General features: G+C 43.9%; 1 protein-coding gene across 2 annotated transcripts in view; it reads right to left on the bottom strand.

Moving 5' to 3' along the window:
* Nucleotides 1-20,678, bottom strand: part of LOC149310153 (uncharacterized) — a 33,725-nt gene extending 13,047 nt beyond the window's left edge. The window contains exons 1-5 of one of the 2 annotated variants that reach the window (XM_089533802.1): nucleotides 20,630-20,678; nucleotides 9,788-10,254; nucleotides 8,455-8,581; nucleotides 7,942-8,055; nucleotides 7,027-7,140 (exon numbers count right to left, since the gene is read on the bottom strand). In XM_089533802.1, coding sequence (XP_089389928.1) covers nucleotides 7,027-7,140; nucleotides 7,942-8,055; nucleotides 8,455-8,581; nucleotides 9,788-10,195 — 763 coding nt within the window. In that variant the 5' untranslated portion in view covers nucleotides 10,196-10,254; nucleotides 20,630-20,678. The remainder of the gene's footprint in view (nucleotides 1-7,026; nucleotides 7,141-7,941; nucleotides 8,056-8,454; nucleotides 8,582-9,787; nucleotides 10,255-20,629) is intronic. The other variant, XM_089533801.1, reaches the window with a different exon arrangement.
* Between the last annotated feature and the right edge of the window lie 3,058 nt (nucleotides 20,679-23,736).

The following is a 23,736-nucleotide window of genomic DNA, read 5'->3' as shown; positions in this document are numbered from 1 at the left end:
TCCCCACATCCAGCGTGAGAAATCTGGCACAATATCTTCCCTCTCCTTGGTCAATGTGGAAACTGATAGTCCCTGTCCCTCAGGACAGAGTTTTAATGGGAACCCAAATGGTTTAAAAAAAATAACAGAAGACACAAAGACGATGCATGACTTATTCAAAGGAATGCTACAAAATCTTTTATTAATGCCCTTCACTGTTGGTTTTTTGGAGGCAGAGGGGAGGGGAAAAGGGAGTTAAAAGGTAGAATGGCAATTTATTTGGAGTGGAGGGAGCTGTGTGCTTCTCTGATTCAGTGCAAGTTGAGTTGATAACAGAGAACCCAGCAGGAAAAAATGGTGCGCTCAGTTCCCTGTCACAGCTTTTCAGTTCCTTGCAAAAACCTCTGTCCATCTTTATGTTTTAAAAAGTCTGATTTTTCAATTCCTCATTGGTTTCCTCTTCATTCTTCCACAAATCTCCCAGAAATCATTCCCTTTTAAGTTTGCTAGATCTGTGCCTTCAAGTTGAATTTAGGCTTATGGTAACCTCTCCTTGGGTTTTCTTGGCAAGATTTCTTCATAGGAGGTTTACCACGGTCTTCTGAGAGAGAATGGGGCTTGCCCAAGATCAGCCAGTGGGTTTCCAGGGCTGAGAGGAGCTTCGAATCCTGGCGCCTTGGAGTCTTAGTCCGCCAGTATGCCACACTGACTATGAGGAATAAACTGGGAAGAACTGGGGGACTGCTTTAACATTGTGAGATGTGCCATGATAAAAGACAGGCTCTTGTCAACAGCAGAGTGGATGCACCAAGAGGAATATCTCAAACCCAAAAAACTTCCATGTTAACAGGTTAAAAAAGCGGAGAAGCCAATGTCAAAAAAGGGGAGTGATGCTTCATTTACAAGCACAGATTTAAAAAAATAATCCTCAAACTTATCAAAAGTTGTGCAAAAGCCCATATTAAATAAGAACATCAAAAATCCAATGGGGGAAAAAGGATGGCTGGATAGTGTTGTTGCACAACACAACCCAGTCACAATGCAATCTGGCCACAACCTGGGAAGAGTCCAAACTGAGGGACCCAGATGGAACGGCCCTCACCTGGAAGTCCAGAAGCCAAAAGTATTTGGAGAATCCTTGGCACTTCCAAAAACCACCAGCTTTTCCCCAGCATGCTTTAGCACAAAGGTGAGCAACCTCAAAACCTTCCAGTTGCCATGGGAGTGCATCTCCCCACATTCCTCATTGTTGGCTACGCCTCACGGGAACTACAATCAGACAACAACTGCAAGATGGCAAGATTCCTACCCCTTTCCTGGAACAGTCGTAGTGAACTTCTTCCAAACTTGTCTTGCTGGATATTTACAGGCAGAATCACCCTGCTTCTCCTTGGGCCTTGACTTTCCCATGTAAACCTCCTTTCATATGGGGACTATACCACACGTGGCGCCTCTGGAGGGTGCAGGAGCTGCATTTCTAAATGTGGGACCCTTGGAGAGGAGCATTAAAAATGGAAAATATAATAAAACCACAAGTCCACTTCTGTTTTGGAAAATTAAAAAAACACGTTAAATAGTGAAAGGAGGGGACTACAATCTATTTAAAAGTCAGTTTCCAGGGGAAGCAATAATGTACATCTTTTCTTTTCTTTTGCCTGAAAAAGGGCACTCTGGGTAACTTGTGTATCAGGGGCCACATAGCCACATTGGACTGCACTTTCTCAACTCTCCTGATCTAAATGATCCAGCTGCTTGTCCCTAATTTTTTCATTTAATCATTCCTGGTCAAAAATCACTTTATGCTTCTTGTCGCACAACAAAAGTGAACAGTCAGGTTGAGAGAGAAGGTCTTCTCCAAGGCTATGGAGTGTCCAGCACACAGTCAGTCAGTCAGGGGAGGAGAAGCCTTTCCTTCAGAGGCTCTGTGTTTGTCTCTGATGGCTTGAAAGGAAAAGACAGCTGCAAAACCTTTGAACATGATTTCACATCATTGCTCCCACCCTCCGCATTCCTCAGCCCAGGGCTTCTTAAGTCAGCACAGTTCAGCCGGAAAGAGAATGACCACAGGACGGATTCCCAAACCACACTGTGGGCTTATTTTCCATTTGTTGTGGGCACCCAAGACTGAATGCTGAGACACTCCCACAGTTAATCTGCATTTCCCCTCCACTGGCCAAAGCATGTGCTTTGCATGATAACAAAGCATGTTGGAAAGGTGCCGCTGGAAGCTGGGCCTGTGCATAAGAGACTTAGACCCACCTCAGCATCAAAGCCAAAATCCTATTGTTGTGCTATACTAGTGGTGACACTGTTCCCAGGGTCACAAAACAGCAGTGGCAAGGGAAGGAAGGCAAAATCTGCTGCCTTCAAGCCACCTATTCCCACAAGGCCTGGTATCCTTTGCTGGCTGTTGCTCTGGTGGCTTTTGCCCACCACCACAATCTACCTTGGCACACTTATGCCAGTCTACAGCAGCAACAAGACTCCAGGCTCGGCCTTGGTGGGGTACATCCCCACAGGTGAAGAAGAAGCCTCAAAGGCTGCCAGGCCAGCAAGTGCCTCTACTGGCCCCAACAGAAGCCCTGTCAATGAGTCCCAAGAGCGTCTGTGCAAAAGTCTTCATCCAAATCAACTGTTTCCAGAATCGCATGGCCTATCTGTCCATTTCACCAATGACTCATTCACTGCGGTTTCATCAGAAGGGCTGCTTTGGAAGAGAGGAGGTTTCTCCAAACTGCTTCTGAGTGGCGAGGCCTGTCCCGTGCCTGGCAGAGTCTCCTGCTGCTGTTGCTGCTGCAGGTGGTGACCCCCATGCATGCGCAAGTGCTGCTTGAGTGACTGCTTGTAGCGGAAGCGTTTGCCGCAGTGCAGACAGGAATAGGGGTTTTCTCCGGTGTGCATGCGCTGGTGCTCCAGCAAGTACTTCCTGCGGGCAAAGGTCTTGAGGCACTCTGTGCACCGGTGCCGCCTCTCCCCATTGGCATGGCTGGCCTGGTGGCTCAGCAAAGCTTGTGCATGAGCAAAGTTCTGCCCACACTCCTGGCATGAATAGAGCTTGGCTCCGGCCTGGTGGACACTGTTCTGGTGCTTGACTAGATGGTGGGCTCGTACGAAGCGCTTGTCACACTGACCGCAGCGGTATGGCCTCTCCCCCGTGTGGATCCGGTAGTGGTTGGTCAGCTTGGACTTCTCAGCGAAGCGCTTCTCACATTCGGGGCACTGGTAAGGCTTTTCTCCAGTGTGGGTGCGGGTGTGGTCGTCCAAGTGCTGTTTCCGGATGAAGGTCTTGCTGCACTGTGGGCAATGGAATGGCCGGGGTCTCTCCCGGTGGGTCTTTTGATGGACCACAAGGCTGGACTTACGGTTGAAGGCCTTGTTGCACTCTGAGCACTGGTGGGGCCGCTCAGCGTGGACGGCCTGGTGCCGGGTGAGCTGCCCTTGATGGCTGAAGCCACACCCACAATCAGGGCAGATGAAGGCACTGTCGTTTTTCCCCGCCAGATGGGTTTTCTGGTGAATCTGCAAGCTGGTCTTGAGGCGGAAACTCTTGGGGCAGAGGGAACAGGCGTACGGCTGTGCTGCCGTCTGGGAGAAGGGAGGATCGCTGAAGCTGCTCTTATAATCTGTGCACTCGTAAACTGTTGAGGTTTGCTGGGTGCTGGGTTCAGCCACTGAGGCCCCACCATCCCCATATTTTCCTTCTGTGGGGTGGCTTCCTGGAGGCAGACCGAATGATTGCTCACAACCAGACTCTTCCCTACACTTCACACACTGCGGTGGGTTTTCCTTAAGGCAGGATGCCGGCTGGGTTCCCTCGAGGCCACAGCGACTCTGCTCATTCTGGGGAGGCTCTTCTAGACTTTGCCCAAGATGGGGGGTGGTTTGCTGACCCTGAGGGCACCCCTGTTTCTTGCAGTTCACTTCTGGCTTGGGGACTTGGAAAACGTCTTCGCTAGGTATTCCATGCAACATCCTGTGGCTGGGGAAGGCGCGTTTAGGACCTTGCCGGAGGCTCCGCTCCTCATTTTTGATCCTCCTCACGTTGTCATCTGGTGTAGGGGATAAAAGGGGACCCACAACAGTTAGAGCCGTCCTGCCAGAAGGGATCCCGAAGTTGAGGTCCAACCCCCAGTAAGCCAGCACCCCTCTGAGTCCCAGCCGACAGCTCTGGACACAAGGACCCTTTTGCATCAGAAACGAAAACAGAAATATCATCGATATTTCCAAGGTCATGAAGTCAATACTAAGAGTGTTTTGGAGGAAAGCTTTTTTTTTTTTGAAGAGGAAACTTCCTTCAGTGGCAGGCAAGCTAGATGGTTCTAGACCTTTTGCAAGATCAGCGCTCCAATATTTACTCGGTTAATCAACCTGACCCAAACTCATTTGCCAACAGATTTTTAATTGTTTAAAAAATAAGTTTATTATTCTGATGCCATGGGAGGCAGCTGCATTGTTAGAAGTACTCCTCTCTGTCTCACACCACCCACAAAAGAATGACTCTTGTTCCAAGAGAGCACCACAAGTAAAGAAGGTTTTTTAAAATAAAGTGATCCACTGCTTTACTTATGTATACAAATCTATGCAGACTCAGGCAACGAAGGCTCATACAACTAAGCAAATCAGCATGCAACTTCCTCTGACCATGTGTGTTGGACTATAACCCTCTTTTCCCCAGTAAGTTACATCAGAGAGACTCTTGGAGGAAAAATAGCTCCCTCTCAAATTATGGGCTGCCTCCCTCCGATTAGTTCACCCTCATTAGTTTGTAAGCAAACTTATACACACACAGGAGCAGATACTGCTTCATACAACAAACAGGTTGTGGTTTCAGGATGTTCCCATAAGAGTGTGTGTGTGTGTGTGAGGGAATGTGCTGAACTTCAGAGGGCCCTGTTAACCTCCTGCATTTTTGCACTAAGTGGTGATGGGAAGTTACTTCTGGTGTCCTCTAAAAGCCACATATGTGCTGCTAGCCACAGGATTCCAACCTCTGGCACACATAGCTTTATGAAATAGATCAGAAGAGGACATGGAAGGTGACCTGTTATCCATCTTGACCACCAAATCTCTTGCACTGGGCATCAGCAATGGTTATTCCCCTCATTTTGACTAGCCCATCAATATTTTGGGGAGGTGAGATAGCAGTTGGGGCTACAGCCTCTTTCAGGGCCTTCAACAAAATTATGTCCCGCAACTGCAAGAATTTGAATTAACCAAATCAGAGGCTAAACTAGGGTTAGGACAACGAGTCTAGACTTCACGGTGATGATGGCAGCTGTAGACCAACACATCAGGAGGGCTCATGAAATTGGGCAAGGCTTTTGGTTGAAGATCTTGGCTCAGCAAGACAGATAAAAGGGAAACAATTTCTTACACAGCACACAAGTAAACTGTGGGATCCTCTGCTACATGATAGCTTCCAGTTTGGACAGCTATTCATTTACTTACACATATTTTATTTTAGAAATACAACCATGAGATTAAAACGACAAGCAAGCATCAATTATAAACAATACACACAATCTGTTTTATATTACTCATTGCAGGTTATCTATATGTTTTTGAACTGTCCCTAGATGTCACTTATTGTTATGTATTTCACACCATCTTACAGTAACCAGTTGATCTGGTTTCAAGAGATTAGTTAGGATTCCCTTCCAAAACAGGACTATAAACTTGGAAGATGCTTATCTGTGAACCCTTTATTGCAGAATACAGTAGAATTCATAGACATAACCGATCAGTATGCAAAGGGATCTTGTAGCATCTTTGAAACTAACTGAGGGATAGTAATTGGTAGTATAAGCTTTTGTAGACTAAATCAGATGAAGCAGACTTTGGTCCAAAACATACTGCAGAAATAATCCAGTTTGAGACCATTTTAACTGCCCTGGCTCAATGCTAGGAAATTCTGGGAACTGTAATGTTTGTGACACACTGAGCCTTCTCTGTCAGAGAGCTCTGGTGCCACCATAAACTACAATTCCCAGGATTCCCTAGCACTAAGCCAGGGCAGTTGAAGCAGTCTCATACTGGATTATGCCTGCAGTGTGTTTTGGACTTTAGTCTACAAAAGGTTATGCTACCAACTTTTTTCTCTCAGTTTGTCTCAAAGGTGTTACAAGATCCCTTTGCATACAGGATTACACAGCATGGCACAAAAGGGAACCAAATTTCTAAGAATGAGGACTCTGGACAGTTTTAAAAGGGACACATTCATGGAGGATGAGGCCATCCATGGAAAGTAGTATTTTCGCTAGTAGCAGAATCCATCAGTTGCTAGGAGCCAAGCTGACTAAACTATTGTATAAGAGACATATTAAGAGACTGTATGACTCACTGGGGAAGACAATAGGCTGCAGAAGATTAAAGACATAAGGAAAATAGAAGACTGGATGCCAGGTGGATGGGCTCTATCAAGGAAGACAAATAGGATTCTTTGAAGCCTCTTGTCCATGGAGTTGCCATAAATCAGTTGATTAGACTGCCATGTAACAACAAATATAATTTGATTGGGGGAAGGGGGAAGAGAAGCTACTGTTGCCCTCATGTCCTACTGCTGGGCTTCCCAGAGATGGCCCCTGTGTGAAAAGAATCATGGGCTAGAGAAGGACTTTAGCTTTATTCATTGGGGCTCCTCTGGGCTAAGATGGTAGTGTAGCCCTGGATGTGTAGTATCCTATCTTCTTACCCCACCAATAGCAGCTTTCAAGCCGAGAGGTGGAGCTGTGCTGCTACTACTTACTGGTCAGAAAGGGAAGAAAGTGATTCAGACTATGAAGTAGCAGCTGGACAGCAGGGGAAAATAAGAGTGCCCTCACAGATGGCATGAGCCCTCCTTTTCCTTCCCCTAGAAGCCAAGAGCAGCTGTATTTTCATGGTCTGAATTGCAACCATAGCCCCACCTAGGGCTTCACTAGGGGATTGGGGGGCAGAGCATAAGGGCAAGAGAATACCTCTCTGTCCCCTATATGAAATAGGACTTCATATTTCAGCTACTTCATTTTAGGAAGAACACAGATATCCGTGTTTCTGGAGCACACTCACCATAGCCATGAACTGGGGGGATCTCTCCTTCAAGGTCCCACTTCTCTTTGCTGGGAGTCTCTTCTTGCTTGATCCAGGATAAGAGGTTGTCCTTGGAAGCCAAAGGTTCTGATTCTGGGGAAGAGAATCACAAATGTGATAACTGTCTCCTTCAATTTTTTCCAACCTGGAAAAGTTGGATTACACGTCCCATTATCTCACCTATGAGGACAATGGCTGTGTGGCAAGGGGATGGTGGGAGTAGCATCTAACATGTCTAAAGAGTTCCAGATTGGAGAAGGGCAGTCTAATGGGAGACGGATGCAAAATTTGGGGCTTAGCAGGGCCTTTTCAAGAGGGTCAGACTCACTCACAAAGAACTTACAACTCTCACTCTGGAAAAGAGGCTCTCTGGCTTCAAGCCCATCACTATTTTCAGTACAGTTTTCAAAACAGCTACCTCCTAGATAACCTGGATTAATACTACAGGTTGAGTCTCCCTTATCTGAAAAGCTTAGGAGCAGAAGTGTTTGGGTTTTGTAATTTTTTCGAATTTTAGAATATTGCATATACATAATGAGATGTCTTGGAGATGGGGCCCAAGTCTAAACCAGAAATTCATTTATCTTTTATATACACCTTAGCCTGAAGGTAATTTTATACACAATAACTTCATTTTTTTTTTTGCATGAAACCAAGTTTATGTACACTGAACCATGAGAAAGCAAAGATGTCATCATCTCAGCCACACCTGGGGACAATTTTGGAGTATTTTAGATTTCCAGATGAGGGAGGTTCATCCTGTGTGTTGCTTTTATATTTTCACACCTTATTCTCATCTCATACACCTGTAGCAACCCCAGCAGCAGAAGGGCAGTACAGAAGACAGAGAAACAGAGACAGCTGGTTCCTTCCTCATATGTGGACCCCACTCACCTGTCCTGGGCTCTGTCGGGAAGCCCTTTCCCTCTGCAAACTCCTGATCCACAACAGGAGGAGGTTCTGCTTGTTGTGTCTGGGCAGGAATTTCAGCTTTGGAAATGACCGAGTCTGTTGGTATAGACAAATCAGAGAGTAGGGTGTTTAACATTATTCAGCTTTGCTCACAGCAGAATAGTATCAAGAGAGAACGAGGGCCAACCTATACACCAGGTGGATCCTAATGGCAGTCCAGTTTAACCTGGAATCCATTGACTGACTTATTCCAGGTCAGGGGGGTGCAAAACGTGGCCTGTGGGCCACATGTGGTCTGTGTCTTTCAGGAAAATATTGGCTGCACATGACGGGGCTTTTAATGGATTGATGCTTTCTTATTAATTGTAATTTTCATTTCTTTTAAATTAATTGGTGCTATAATTTATTCAACTGTGTTTTATTTAACATGCTGACTTTTTGTCTGTTTCTTTTAAAATCTGCACTTGTTTTTATCAAGAAAAAGCAGACTCTTACCAAGTGAGATCAGTGGTTCGTACTTTCCTTTGGTGATGTTCTTATAAAGCTCCTTTTGCCAGTCTTCCAGGTTGGCCCACTCTTGTGTGGAAAAGTTCACTGCGTTGTTATCAAAAGTCACTGGGACCTGCAATCAGAGAAATACCTCAGGGATAGGGCTAGTTTAAAACAAATGACTTAAAGAAAAGCAACAACAAAATACACTAATTTTTAAAAAACAGATTCATACATTTTTTTAAAAATCTGGATATTATTACAATTTTCCAACTCTCTTACTGGAACCACAATAACTGTTTGAATTTAAACATTTTAACTTTAACAGTTTATGGGTAGTTGCTCATTGTTAGACCAGTATCCAGCATCAGTTGCTTCTTTTTAATCATTTTTAGTGCAAAAGAAAAATGCCATTCAGAAAGAAACAAGTTCTACAATTAACACATGCTCAACACAATTATTATTAACACAAGCAACTTGTTTTAAAAGAGCACTTTTTAAAAAAAGAACAATTATTATTTAAACTAGTGGCCATAACATCTGAACTGCATTTTGCTACTTAATTTTCTTTATTCCCTTTATTGGTGTAGTCCTACACATTAATGCAAATGTCCCTGGACCCTCCACTCCATGCATCTGAGAAAGGAGACTCAATACTCCAAAAGCTCATGTTACCAGCTTCTTTCTTTCAGTTAGTCTCCAAGGTGCTACAAGATCCCTCTGGATAATAGTTCTGCAGTTTAAGAGCCCCCAAATTTTAAATTGATTGACTCAATCAAGGAAGCTATAGTTTCCCTGAATTTGCAAGACCTGAGCAGGGCTGTTGATGATACGTTGTCTTCAAGGTCCCTCTTTCACAGGGTCACTGTAAGTCAAATTCAACTTGACGGTAAATACAAGTTGAGTCTCTCTTATCTGGAACCCTGAAATGCAAAACCTTCCAAAAACCAAAACATTTTTCATGGGTGGTTCAGATAGTCACACCCTTGATTTCTGAAGCTTCATTGTACACAAACTTGATTTTGTGCACAAAATTATTTAAAATATTGTGTATAAAATTACTTTCTGGCTATGTGTATAAAGGGTATACAAAACATAAATGTATTTTGGGTGCCATCACCAAGATACCTTACTATGTACATATGTTCAAATACTGGTATTTCAAAATCCAAATGTGTGTGTGTGTCTGTGTGTGTCCAAAATCCACAATACCTCTGGTCCAAAGCATTTTGGGTAAAAAAAAAACCTCAACCTGTAACAACATTTTTTGCACACATGAGGCAGGTACCCCAACCCCAAGCTCTGACCCTCCCTAAGTTTTGTTCCTTCTCCATTGTACCTTGGGGGTTTCTCCCTTTGGGCCCAGTGGGAGCCTCAGGATCCAGAAGTTCCTGTTCTTGAGTAGGTTCTCCAAGTTCTCCAGCCGCCTCTGAAGGACCCCGTACTCCTGGATCAGGGTGCCCAGGGCAGCCAGGTGGTTGCTGAACTCCAGCTCTGTCTTCTCACACTCAAATATCTTCTTCTCGGCCGTCGCCGTCCTGCCTTCCAGGTTCAGCAGCCGTGAGGCATAAGAGTCCACCTTCCTCTCTACTGCCTGGATGGTGGCCACTACTGTCCACAGGGAAATCTCAGCTGCTGGGTAGATTTCTCGCTCAGCGTTTTGGTCAAAGATAGGAGGGGGCTGAAATGATGACGGCAGGTGCTGTGGCTCCACATCCCATTCCCAAGTCTGTGGGGAGGAAGGCATTCAGACCAGAGTGGGATTCAGGCATCAAGAGAGTCAGTGTAGGACGGAGCACTAGAGAACTGGGGTCAAGCAGTAGGGATTCAGAACAAGGTCAAGCAACAGGGATTCAGGGGCTGAGCAGACACAGAGGAAAAACTGAGTCATTTCCAGATTTCCCGAAGGTGGGTGGAATTCCTGCTGTCTGTGCGGTCCACTCCCAAGGCAGGCCAAACACCCATGGGCAGTCCATGTCATATCAAGCTGCATGTGCACCATGGTATAAACACACCGCCTGCTACTGCCAAGTACATGCCTCGTCCCAACAGTTGCCATCCCATTGACAAGACAGTCACATGAGTGGTACACCGCCCAAACAGTGCATCAGTGTGTCCAGTGACACACTGGCAAAGCACAACCCTATATGCCCCCCATATATGTTCCCTTCCTCCCCACACACCCCATGCTGCCCAACTGGACTGTCTGGTTTGCGTATGTTTTAATTACATCCATTGCAACCTGCCCTATTTGTAGTACTTTCATCTCATGCAGTGACTGCTTGATGGTACAATGAGTCAATGGTGCAATGGCCACTCATGCCCCTGTATGCTTGACAAAAGGTGAAACTGCTTTATTTTGCCATTTCAGACAAGAAGGGATTCAGGCGAGAGGGTTCATAAACCCCATTCTGACTAGAGCTAAACAGTAAGGAGAAGAACCTGAGTCAAGCAGTAATGATTTAGAATTGAAGGGATTTAGACCAGAGTGGAGTGCTAGGGATTTGGACCACAATCAATCAAGCAGTAGGGATTCAGACAGGAAGGGATTCAGACTGGGATGAGCAACAGGGATTCAAAAGTCAGGGATTCAGAAGTCAGGGATTCAGACTGGCAACAAGAGATTCAGAGAGCAAGAGATTCATACTCAAACAAAATATTACACTCAGGTCCTCTGGCAGACATTTACTCCAGTCAGCCAGGACTAGGTTGGCAACTGTCAGCCCGAGGACTTTTTCTTCAGCCGCCCCGAGACTGAGGAATGATTTGCCGGAAAAAATTCAACAACTGAATACGCTGTCTGAATTTAAAACAGCATTGAAGAGTGGTCTCTTCCGGAAAACTTATCCAGATGATTTTTAAATTGTGAATTTTAAATGTGGATCGTTTTAATATGCGTATGTTATCTGTCATTTTAAATTGATGTGTATTTTAACTGATGTGTTTTAATTGATGTTGTTTATCTGTTTGTTGTTGTGGTCCCCTGCCTTGATCCATGGTGAGAGGCGGGCAAGAAATACTACAACTACTACAGATTTGCACAAGGGCCAAGCAACAGCAGTTTGGGGCTTCTTCAAATTGGGCAACCGTGTTGGGAGACTAATGAACATTACAAGTATTTGTTGCTGTAGTTCTGTGAGTTTTCCAAAATATCTGAACACCATTGATATTGTACTGGACTATTTTCTGGAAATTCTCGGCACAAGCTGCAAGATTTTATTGCCCCCCTGAAGTGGATTACTTTTGAACTGTGAGCCACGCAAGAGAAATGTCTCCTTCTCTTCAACTTCTCTTATTCATTTTCCCCCTTAAGGGTAATAGTGCATCAGTGCACCAGTGAAATGGCACTTTTGCACTATAACTCTGCAACCAGGGTTATGGAATTGGAAGCAATTTTGGATGAGTAAGGAGTTGGTGGAAATGTACCAACTCAAATTCTGTCTTTGAAATAAATAAATAAATAAATAAATAAAGAAGTGCCCCGTTTGTGGATTATTTACTTTCATAGGAATTTAGGAAAGCTTTCTTGTTCAGAAACTTTAATCAAAAACAAATATACCAGTAGCTCAGTTAATGAAGTAGATATGTTCCTCGGCATTACATCTGTAACAGAAAACTTGGTACCAAAGGCACAAATAAAATGGAATTCACAGGGATAGGTTCCTGCACTACAAGAAAGAAGAGCACTTCAACATGTTTCAGAAAGCTTTTCATCCAAAACTAGCAGTATGAACATGTGGAATGAACTAATCAGGTCAGGTGAACCTTGCATAAGTACAAAAGAAATGTCCTCAGCTTTTGAGAGATCACTTGAAGACTTCTTCCAAAACACATCCAGTCTTTCACCAGCCTCCGCTTTTGGCCAGACTTTAAAATCTATTTTTTTAAACATAACTGAGGTAGGTCAATAATATTTACTGGATTTATATCCTGCCTTTCTCCCAAAAGGGGAGCTTAATAATTGACACAGAAGTGGAAAAGTGCCTTGTGCTACCATTTTACCAAAGAGCCAGTGCGGTGCAGTGGTTTGAGAGTTCAACTATGATCCTGGAGACCAGGTTCAAATCCCTGCCTGGCCTTAGAGACCTACTGCATAACCTTGGGCACTTCACACTCTCTCAGTCTCAGAGGAAGGCAAAGGCAAACCCTCTTGGAACAAATCCTGCAGAAGAAAACCCTGTGATAGATTTGCCATAAGTTGGAAACAAATTGAAGGCACACAACAACCAACCATTTTGCTCTAGTAAATTTGTTATTACCAATTAATGTACATTTGCCATCAAGGTCAGAGTCAGAAGAAATATCCCAGGATTCCATAGCATGGAGCCATGACAGATAAAGCGGTGTCAAACTACATTAATTCTGCAGTGTGCCTACAGCGTATGTCTTTGAATGCAACTTCCAGAAGCCCCTCCAGCCAGCATTTGCCAATGGTGGTGGATGCTGGGAGCTGCAATCGAACAACCTGTGGAAGTTTTTTGTGGGGTTTTGGGGCTATGTGGCTGTGTTCTGGAAGGCTCATGTTTTAGGGTTTTAGGGCTTCCCATTCATGTTTTAGGGTCTCTGTCCTCACAGCCAGGGTGCTTTATCTTCAGCAAAATTAGCTGAGCAGACCTCGGAAATCATTAATATAATAATAATAATAATAATAATATAGTTTATTTGTAACCCGCTTTTCCAAAATTGTGATCAAAGTGGCGAACAATTATTTATAAAAACATTCCAATAAAATCAATTAAAAACAGCATTAAAAGCAACATAGTAATACTAACGACAAAAGGGCCAGATGGAAGGGGAAATCGATATATACAGTCCGGGGTCATCAATGAAAAGTGGTAAGAGAAGATTTTTCACGGTGGGAAGGCTTGGGAAAAGAAATACGTCTTCAGATTCTTTTTGAAAAGAGCTAAGGATGTGGCGGAGCGAAGCTCATCTGGGAGACTATTCCAAGATCTTGGGGCCACGATAGAGAATGCCCTCTGTGAGGTCCCAGCGTGTCGCTGGGACCTCCAACAATTTCATCCCTGTTGATCTGAGTGTGCAGGGCGGATTATATGGGGAGAGGCGGTCCTCCAAGTACTCAGGGCCCAAGCCATTTAGGGCTTTATAGGTCATTACCAACACCTTGTATTGAGCCCGGAAGCGAATAGGCAGCCAATGAAGATCTTTCAAGATGGGTGTTATATGGTCAGACCTGGAACAACCAGCGACCAGTCTTGCTGCCATATTCTGCACTAACTGTAGCTTCCGGGTTTGGTACAAGGGTTGCCCCATGTAGAGCGCATTACAGAAATCTAATCGAGAGGTTACCAGAGCATGTACTACAGTTTCAAGGTCTCTCCAGTCCAGGTAGGGACGCAGCTGGCGTATCAGCCGAAGCTGATAACAAGTGCTCCTGACCGTCGCATCCACCTGAGATGTCAGCTGGAGCGACGAGTCCAGGAGCACTCCCAAGCTGCGGACCGAGTCCTTCAAGGGGAGCATGACCCTGTTCAGGACCGGATGGCAAATCTCACCACCCAGACCCAGGGAACCTATCGCCAGTACTTCCGTTTTCTCTGGATTCAGACTGAGTTTGTTTTCCCTCATCCAGCCCATTACCGACTCCAAGCAGGCATTTAGAGGAGAGATGCCATCCCTAGTTACTGCATCAGTTGGGGACACAGAGAAACATATTTGGGTGTCATCAGCGTACTGATAACACCGCGCCCCTTGTCTCCGGATGATCTCTCCCAGCAGTTTCATGTAAATGTTAAATAGCATGGGGGACAAAATAGCTCCTTGAGGGACGCCAGATGTAAACTCCCTCTTATCGGAGCAAGAGTCCCCCAGCTGCACCATCTGGAATCGACCAGAGAGGTAGGAGTGGAACCACTGGAGCGCAGTGCCCCCGATACCCAACTCTCTCAGGCGTTCCAGAAGGATACCATGGTCAATGGTATCGAAAGCCACTGAGATGTCCAAAAGCACCAACAGGGACACGCTACCCCTGTCCATGCCCAGACGGAGATAATCAACTAAGGTGACCATGGCAGTCTCAACTCCATAGCCCGCCCGGAAGCCGGTTTGAAATGGGTCCAGAAAATCCGTCTCATCCAAGATCGATTGAAGCTGGGAGGCGACCACTCTCTCGATCATCTTCCCCAAAAATGGCAGCAGCGATATAGGCCGGTAGTTATTATAAGCCAGGGGGTCTAGAGAGGGTTTTTTTAGCAGGGGTTTAACCACTGCTAATTTTAATTTAGTTGGAAATTGTCCCTCTCTTAAAGATGTATTGATTATGCGGTGCAGCATAGTTAGCACCGCATCCCCCCCGGGCCGCCAGCCATGAGGGACAGGGATCGAGAGAGCATGTCGTCTTCCTAACACTTCGAAGGATCTTGTCCACTTCCTCGGTACTAACAAACTCAAAGTGATCCAGTATAACAGGGGCCACGGAAGCTCTGGACACCTCTCTAATAGATTCTGAAGAAATACTGGCGTCAAGATCAGCCCTTATCCGAGAGATTTTGTCCGCAAAGAAGTTATTAAATTTGTCACAGCAGGCTTTAGATGGTTCTAAAATAGGGTTCAGGGAGGGGGGCAGTTGTGTCAGCTCCCTCACTACCCTGAACAGCTCTGCCGGACGCGACTCCGCGGACGCAATACGTGCAGCATAGAATGAATTCTTTGCTGCACTTATTGCCACTCCGTAGGCCTTCAAATGAGTGTCTAGGAGTGCCTTGTCGGCTAAGTGCTGGTGTCCTCGCCAGTTGCGCTCTAGTCGTCGCAGAACCCGCTTCCTTTCCCTGAGGTTTTCCGTATACCAGGGCTGTTTTTTGGAAGCAGGCCTGAGAGGACGCTTGGGAGCGATACTGTGTATAGCCCTGGAGAGATCAGTATCCCAGATGTTAGTCAGGGCATCAACAGAGTTGCCGTCAGTTCCAGCCATATACCCCTCTAGGGCTTCTTGGAACCTTTTGGGTTCCATCAGCCTTCGAGGGTGGACCATCCTAATAGGTCCGCCACCCCCGGGGGGGCTAGAGGTAGAAGCCTTGATTCGAGCCTCAACCAGAAAATGATCCGTCCATGACAGGGCAGAGATATTAGAGATCTCTGCCCACGGAGACTCCATGTCCGTACTAAAGACCACATCGAGGGTATTACCAGCGGAATGCGTCGGCCCTGAGACCAATTGAGACAGGCCCATGGCAGTCATGGTAGACATGAACTCCCGAGCCGCACCTGTTGGATTCTGACTGGCCTCGAAAGGGATGTTGAGGTCCCCCAGGACAAGAAGCCTGGGGGACTCCAACACCAGTTCCGAGGCCAGCTGTGTCAGCTCGGCTAGGGAGTCTGTTAGCGCACGGGGTGGCCGGTAGGCCAACAGAATCCCCAAACTGTCTCTGGCCTTCAGGGTCAGGTAAATGCACTCGATGTAATCCATTTTCCGGACAGGTTCCTGGTTAAGGAGAGAGTGTTTTTATGAATCAAGGCGACACCACCACCCCGCCCACCTAACCTGATCTGGTCCTTAACTGAGTACCCAGCTGGTATGCATCACTGACAGACATTTATTGTATTTTCTGGCGTATAAGACTACTTTTTAACCCAGGAAAATCTTCTCAAAAGTCAGGGGTCGTCTTATACGCCGGGTGTTGTCTTGTAGGGCAGGTGCTGAAACTTCCAAGCCAGACTGGGAGAATCTGCAGTCGCCGCATATGGTAGGGGGAGTTAAAAAACGGCCACAGCTGCATCCCCACCGTAAGCAGCGACCATATGAAAGCAGCAAGGGCAGCGCTGTACAAGTACGGTAAAAGAAAACCCACTCACTAGGATTCGTGGAAAGAAATGACTTAACGCAGTCCTGATGACGAAGTGAGGGGGTGTCTCACCGGGAAGGTGTAAGTGAAGGGCAGAGCAAGCTGCAGGCGTCCGGGACGCCTGAGGTATGGAAAAAGAGCCATGTTTGTGCTACCGCTCTGATAGTCTTGGAGACAGGGAGGGCTGGGCAGGCAGGGAGAGCTGACCAATCCAACCAGGTTTTGTATACAAGGTTTCCTGCTAAGTACCTGCATGTCATAAGCATTTGAATTAAAATTACCAGATTGAAATCAAATCTTACTTTTTAAAAAAATTTTATTTGGTGTGCGTTGGAAGAGGGGTAGTAGTCTTCTACGGTGAGTATATCCCAAACTCTATATTTTAACTGGAAAAGTTGGGGGTCGTCTTATACGCCAGAAAATACGGTAGTCATTTGTAATTCAGGATGGGAAACTTTGGTACACACAGGAGCCAATTTTCTGTCCTTGGGCTGCAATTCTGATTCTGAAAAAGTTGTTGTTTTTAAAATGCTTAAGGCTGTTCTCCCAGAGGAGTCTTGAAAAGGCATTTCACCTCATTTCGGCAGAAACCAGACAGTTTGGGAGGCCAGGAGCAGCACATAACAGTTGAAAGTTTTGTTCCTCATCATGGTAGCCCTTTCCACAATTGCAGATCATGATGATATTTATTTATATCCTGCCTTTTTTTAGTTTGGGACTCAAAGCGACTGCAATTAAAAATCTACAAAATACAAAAGTTTAAAAGGCAAATAACCAAATAAAATAAAATAAAATAAAAATTTTAAAAAATTTAAACCAGATGAAAAGGTATATTAAAACGCCAATATATGGCAGTGTATTTGCAAGAAATACACTCATCCCTCCATATTTGTGGCTTTGATATTTGCGGATTTGGTTATTCACGAATTTGATTAATAGGTCCTTCAGTGCAACTCTATGGTCAACTTTAACTAAAAGTTGCACTGAAAGATCTAGAAATTCCTAGAGAGGACACTCTACTAGGCCTTTGTAGCTCCTCCAGCGCAGTTCTATGGTCAGTGTCTGTCGGTTGTTGACCACAGAGTTGCCCTGGAGGACCTAGAGATTCCTAGAGAGGACACTCTACTAGGCCTTTGTAGCTCCTCCAGCGCAGTCCTATGGTCAGTGTCTGTCGGACGTTGACCACAGAGTTGCCCTGGAGGACCTAGAGATTCCTAGAGTGGACACTCTACTAGGCCTTTGTAGCTCCTCCAGCACAGTACTATGGTCAGTGTCTGTCGGTTGTTGACCACAGAGTTGCCCTGGAGGACCTAGAGATTCCTAGAGAGGTGTCATCTCAGGTAAAAACATGGTGTTTTTGTTATTTGCAGTTTTTCCATCTTCACAGGGGTCTTGTGCCCCTAACCCTAGCAAATATGGAGGGACAAGTGTAATTGTAAAACAACAGTAAATAAGGAAGGTTGCATGAAACAGGCTTTCTGTGAAACCCACCAGCGCTCAAATCAGCTGATATTCCTGCATGGACAGATTAGTCTGTTATCTTGTTATCTGTTGTTCTATTTCCATGTGCCCTTTGGGGATCAGAGGGGAACGCGTTGTAGCTGCTGTGCATGCATTAGTTTGGCAATTCGTCAAGTATGAAAGCATTCAGTTTTAGAGCCGCGAGGGAATAGGTTTGTTAGATGAAGAAATAAATGAGGCAGAACCAGAGAAGTGCATAAAAGAAAACAAATAAATGGCAATTCTTCTATGCTACGTGGTGCAGAGGTTTGAGCATTGGACTGCAGCTCTGGAGACCAGGGTTCCAATCCCTACCTGGCCATGGAAACCCAATGGGTGCCCTTGGGTAAGTCACACATTCTCAGCCTTCGAGGAAGGCAAAGGCAAACCTCTTCTGAACAAATTCTGCCAAGAAAACTCCCCAATAGGTTTATCCTAGCGTCACAGTAAGTAAGTCGAAAATTGCTAGAAAGCACACAACAACAACAACAACAACAACTGTAAATCAAATTCTATGCCATGAAGGAAAAGAACTTTCCAACCTATTAAGCTGTTAAGTAATTTGGGATCTTTTCATTCAAATTAGTATGCAGTTTTTTGTGGGTTTTTGGGGCTCTGTGGCCATGTTCTAGAAGAGTTTCTTCCTGACGTTTCGCCAGCAGCATCCGTGGCTGGCACCTTCAGAGAATGGTTTCTATACGGGTATGTGCTTTATTTTTAATTTTTGTATGTTTTTAAAGTGATGCTACATTGTTTATAGTATATTGATCCAATCTGGTGATTTTAATTGTGTTAAATGTCTTACTGTTTTTAGCTGATTCTTTCTGAAAGCTGTGTTGGGTCCTCCTCCGGGAGAAAGGGAACATATCAATTAAATGAATAAATAAATCTCTAAACAGGGCTAGGAAATAATCCTGCCTGAAACTCTGCCGACCGACTGCTGCCAGCCAGGGTTGACAATGCTGAGCTAGATGCACCATGAATGCCTTGACTCTCAATGTAGGCACAGCTGTCTGTATTCCTACGGATAATCCCTTCAACACCTTGAGTCCCTGTATTGGGAGAAGGGCAGGATATAAGTAAACTAAATAAATAATATAAATAAATAATGGGAGCAAGGTGGGATATAGAGATGATAATAATAATAATAATAATAATAGTAATGATGATGATGCAAGGATCCAGATTCAGTTCCCAACAACATCTGCAGCCAGGAGGAAATCTTGCCCAAAGCCTGTAGAGTCATGGCTGCCAACCAAAGCTGACAATATGGGCATATTAGACCCAGGGATCTGAACCAGTTATCAAGAAGCTTCTTAGGATTATAAGAAATAATCCAGTTTGAAGCCACTTTAACTGCCCTTGGCTCAATGATGGAGAATTCTGGGAACTCTAGTTTTGTGAGGCATTTTGCCTTCTCTGTCGGAGAGCTCTTGGTGCCACAATAAACTACAGTTCGAAGGCTGCCCCAGCACTGAGCCATGGCAATTATAAAGCGGCCTCAAACTGGATTAATTCTGCAGTGTGTTTTGGACCTGGACCTCTTTTTGGACCAACGACAAGGCCTTTACTAGCTCCTGGAGTACCATCCAGCCCAGGAGTGTAGTAGTAAAAAGGAGGTATTGCTCAGCTCCAAATAAGAATGTTGTTAATTTCCCTTCAGTCCCCAAACAGTGTGATGTTGTGGTTTGACTAGGTTGGACTAGGACTCTGGAGATCAGGGTTCGAATCCCGGCTCAGCCATAAAACCCACTGGGTGACCTTGGGCAAGTCACACTCTCTCAGCCTCAGGGGAAGGCAATGCCAAACCTCCTCTGAACAAACCTTGCCAGGAAAACCCCAGGATATTTTGCTTGGAAGCAAGGTGAAGGCATATAATAACTTGAAGGCCAGGGACCCAAATCCTCTTACGATCCCCAAAAGCCCCTCTTTCCTCCCTCCACCACAACAGCCCCTCTTCTTTCTTGAACCCCAAAACATTTGCTAGCAAGAAGACCCCCATTCCCCTTATGACCCTCCTTCTCCCCTCCCCTCCCCAATAGCTTCCTCCCTTCTTTCATGAGCCCCAAAACTCATCAGTCCAGGAGCCCCCCCCAAGACCCTTCTGTGGCCCCAAAATGTCCTTCTTGTCTCTCCTCCCTTCCTTCTTCAATCCCAAAACTGTGGCCAAAAGACCCCCCCTGCTATCAGGACATCCCAGATCCCTTTCTGCCCCCCAAATACCTTCTTGTATCCCCTCCACCACAATAGCAAGCAAGAACCCCCTCCTTTCATTCCTGAACCCAAAAACTCTAGGCAAGAAACTTCCCAGGCTAGAGAACCCAGACCTATCTGTGCCCCCCAAAAGACCTTCTTGTCCCCCTTTCACCCCTTCTTCCTTGAACCTCAAAACTGTGGCCATGGGACCCCCCATACCAGAGGTCCCCAGACCCCCTTTGTGCCCCCCGAAAGCTCTTCTTCTTTCCCCTACACCATAATAGCCTCCTCTTCTTTCTTGAACCCCAAAACTGTAGCCCAGCCTGAGGAGAACCCTTCAGACCCCTTTCTGCACCCCAAAAAGCCCCTTTTGTCACCTTTGAACCATAACAGCCCCCCATCTTTTTTCCGGAACCCCCAAACTGTGGCCAAGAGACCCCCCCATTGCAGGAGACCCCACAGACCCCTTTGTGCCCCCAAAAGCTCCTCTTGCCTCCCCTCCACTACAAGAGCCCCCCAAAACTGTGGCCAAGAGACCCCCCAAGGCTAGGGCCCCCCCAAAGCATCCACAATCTGGACCAGCCTTTCTACCGCGTCCATACCACTCCAACCCTCCTCCCCCTCCCCAAAATGCCCCCTGGCCCCCCCAGACCCCTCCGGGCAACGCGGGGTTAACGCCTCACCTGGGCAGGAGTCCACTCAGCCATGGCCAGAGCCCCCTACTAGGTGAAGCCACTGCGCATGCGCCGCGGCCAAACCCAGCAGAGACGCCTCCGTCCCCGCCCACCCCTCGCAGCCGCCTTGGCCCGGATGTTGGAGCAAATGCGCATGCGCACGACCGCGGATCCTCCGAGGAGCAGCGCCACCTGCAGGCGAGAGGCCGAAAACAGATTTGAATGGTTGCAAAGCATCCTCCTCCTCCTCCTCCTCAAATAATAAATAAATTATAACTAATATTTATAATAAATTTATTTAAAATAAATAAATTATAAATAAAATAAATTATTATTATATAATAAATAAATAACAACATTATTAAATTAATATTAATATTAATAATTATTTTATTATTTAATTTGTTGTTATTTATTTATTATATCTGTTTAATTTATTATTTAATTTACTATTATTATTATCATAATCATCAAATAATAAATAAATTATAAATAATATTTATAATAAACTATAAATAAAATAAATTATTATATTATAAATAAATAACAACATTATTATTAATATTGATATTGTTATTAATATTAATATTATTAATTATTTTATTATGTTATTTAATTTATTATTATTTATTATAATTAATTAATTAATTATATTATTTAATTTACTATTATCATCATCATCATCAATAATAAATAAATTATAAATAATATTTATAATAAATAATATGTATAATAAATTTATTTATAATAAATAAACTATAAATAAAATAAAGTATTATTATATAATACATAAATAACAAAATTATTATTTATAATATTAATATTCTTAATTATTTTATTGTTATTTAATTTATCATTATTTATAATAAATAAATAATGACAAATTATATAACATAATAAAATAATTTATTATATTTATTATATTATTTAATTTATTCTTCTTATTATTACCATCATCATCAAATAAATAAATTATAAATAAAATTTATAATACATTTATTTATAATAAATACATTATAAATAAAATAAATTATTATTATATAATAAATAGATAACAATTTTATTATTGTTGTTAAATACGTAAATTTATTATTATATAATATATCAATACTACATTATTATTGTTATAAATATTATAATATAAACAATAATAAATATTATTATAATATAATAAATAAATATTATTATACTGTGTAAATTATATTATTATTATTAAATACATACATTTATTATTATATAAGTAAATAATTATTATAAAATTATTACCATATAATAAATACATTATTGTTATTGTTATAAAATTATAATTATAATAATAATTATTATTACCCTGCTTTTCCCCCAAAATTGGGAGTCAAAGCAGCTTACAAGTCCAAAAACACAGTAAATTAAAAAACGTACAGAAATGACAGTTAAAATGGAATTGAACTATTACAATATTTTAAAAGGTCATCTGTTAAAAATTACAATATGATTAATCTATTATTATTATTATTATTATTATTATTATTATTATTAGCTGGTGGTCCCTTACAAAAACTTCAAATCCCAGAATTTTATAGGATGGAGCCATGACAGTGGTGTCAATGCATTATATGTACAGTATAGACTCACCCTTAGGCTGCATCTGCATCTGCACTGCAAAAATAATCCATTTTGGCATCGCTTTAACTGCCATGGTTCAATGCTATGGGTTTTTGGGATTTCTAGTTTGTTGTGGCACCTGAGCTATCTAGAGTTACTCCCTGTCTCTCTCTCTCTCTCTCTCTATATATATATATATATATTCTGATTGTTTTCCATGGCTGAGCTGGGATTCGAACCTTAATCTAGGGACAGGACTCCAATAGCTGTCTTAAACCCCACTCTATTAAATGGGGTTGACTTCATTGTGTGTGTCTGTGTGCGTTTGTGTACGCAGGATTGCAACCTCCTGTTCAGTATTCCAGCCTCGCATGTTAATTCATCATGTGCTTGCCATTCCTGACAGATGTCACAGGGCTGCCCTCATCTTCTCAATAACCCTGATGTGCAAAGAGAGAAATTAATCCCCTGAGGATTTCCACTTTCCCTCCTTGACTCTGAGAAACCAGGGATGATGATGATGATGATGATGATGATGATAACAAAAGGCAGCTTTTCCCATTCCCTTCGAAGATTGTTTCCAAACATCTGCAGGGGGAGGAGGATATGTTTCTACATATTGTCCCAATTTGGCAGGGAGAGTCCATCTTAATCCTCTGCTGTCCCACTTTCTGATTTTGCAGTGTCCTGGTTTCTCTCTCTTCCTCTCACTTTCCCCACAACTTTCTTCAATTGCTGCAAACTGAGTCCGAAATGCAAAAGGAGTTTGCACTCAGTTAACTCAGAAAGGGGAAGAGAAAGGAAAATGTCCCCTTTCCACTAGGCTTGGGGCAAAAGCAAATTGCTGTAGCCTCTCCTGGATTGTGTGTGCTTTCTCACAATCACAATGAAAGCACCCCGAGAGATGGACATCCAGCCTGTTTAAAGACCTCCAAGGAAGGACACGCCACCACTTTCCAAGGGAATGTCTTCCACTGTCGAACAGCTCTAGCAGTCCTAGTAGACCATAAACTGAACAGTGCAATGCAGCAGCTAAAAAGGCCAATGTGATTCTAGGCTGCATCAATAGAAGTGTAGTGTCTAGATCAAGGGAAGTAATATGCCACTCTGTTCTGCTTTGGTCAGGCCTCGCCTGGAATAACACTGTGTCCAGTTCTGGGCATCAAAAGTAAAAAAGGACGTTGAGAAACTGGAGCCATGTCTCCAAAGGAGAGCGACAAAAATGGTGAAGGGCCTGGAAACCATGAAGCCCCATAAGGAGAGAGTTAGGGAACTGGGGATGCTTATGTCCAACTTGTGGTCTACTTGGACTCCTAGATCCTTTTCACACGTAGAAGTCTCTCGTTCGGCCAGATGTCCCTCATAATCCTATATCTGTGCCCTACATTTCTCCGTGTTGAATTTCATTTTGTTAGCTTTGGCCCATCTTTCTAGTCTATTCAGGTCATTTTGAATCTTGATCCTGTCCTCTGGAGTATTAGCTACTCCTCCTAGTTTGGTGTCATTGGCAAATTTGATGAGTATGTCCCCAA

Source organism: Sceloporus occidentalis, unplaced genomic scaffold (assembly GCF_023333645.1).
Source record: "Sceloporus occidentalis isolate IW3139 unplaced genomic scaffold, rSceOcc1.0.p SCAF_7, whole genome shotgun sequence".
Lineage (NCBI taxonomy): Eukaryota > Metazoa > Chordata > Lepidosauria > Squamata > Phrynosomatidae > Sceloporus > Sceloporus occidentalis.
The sequence above is the reverse complement of the archived record's forward strand: the minus strand, read 5'-3'. Positions and strand labels throughout refer to the sequence as shown.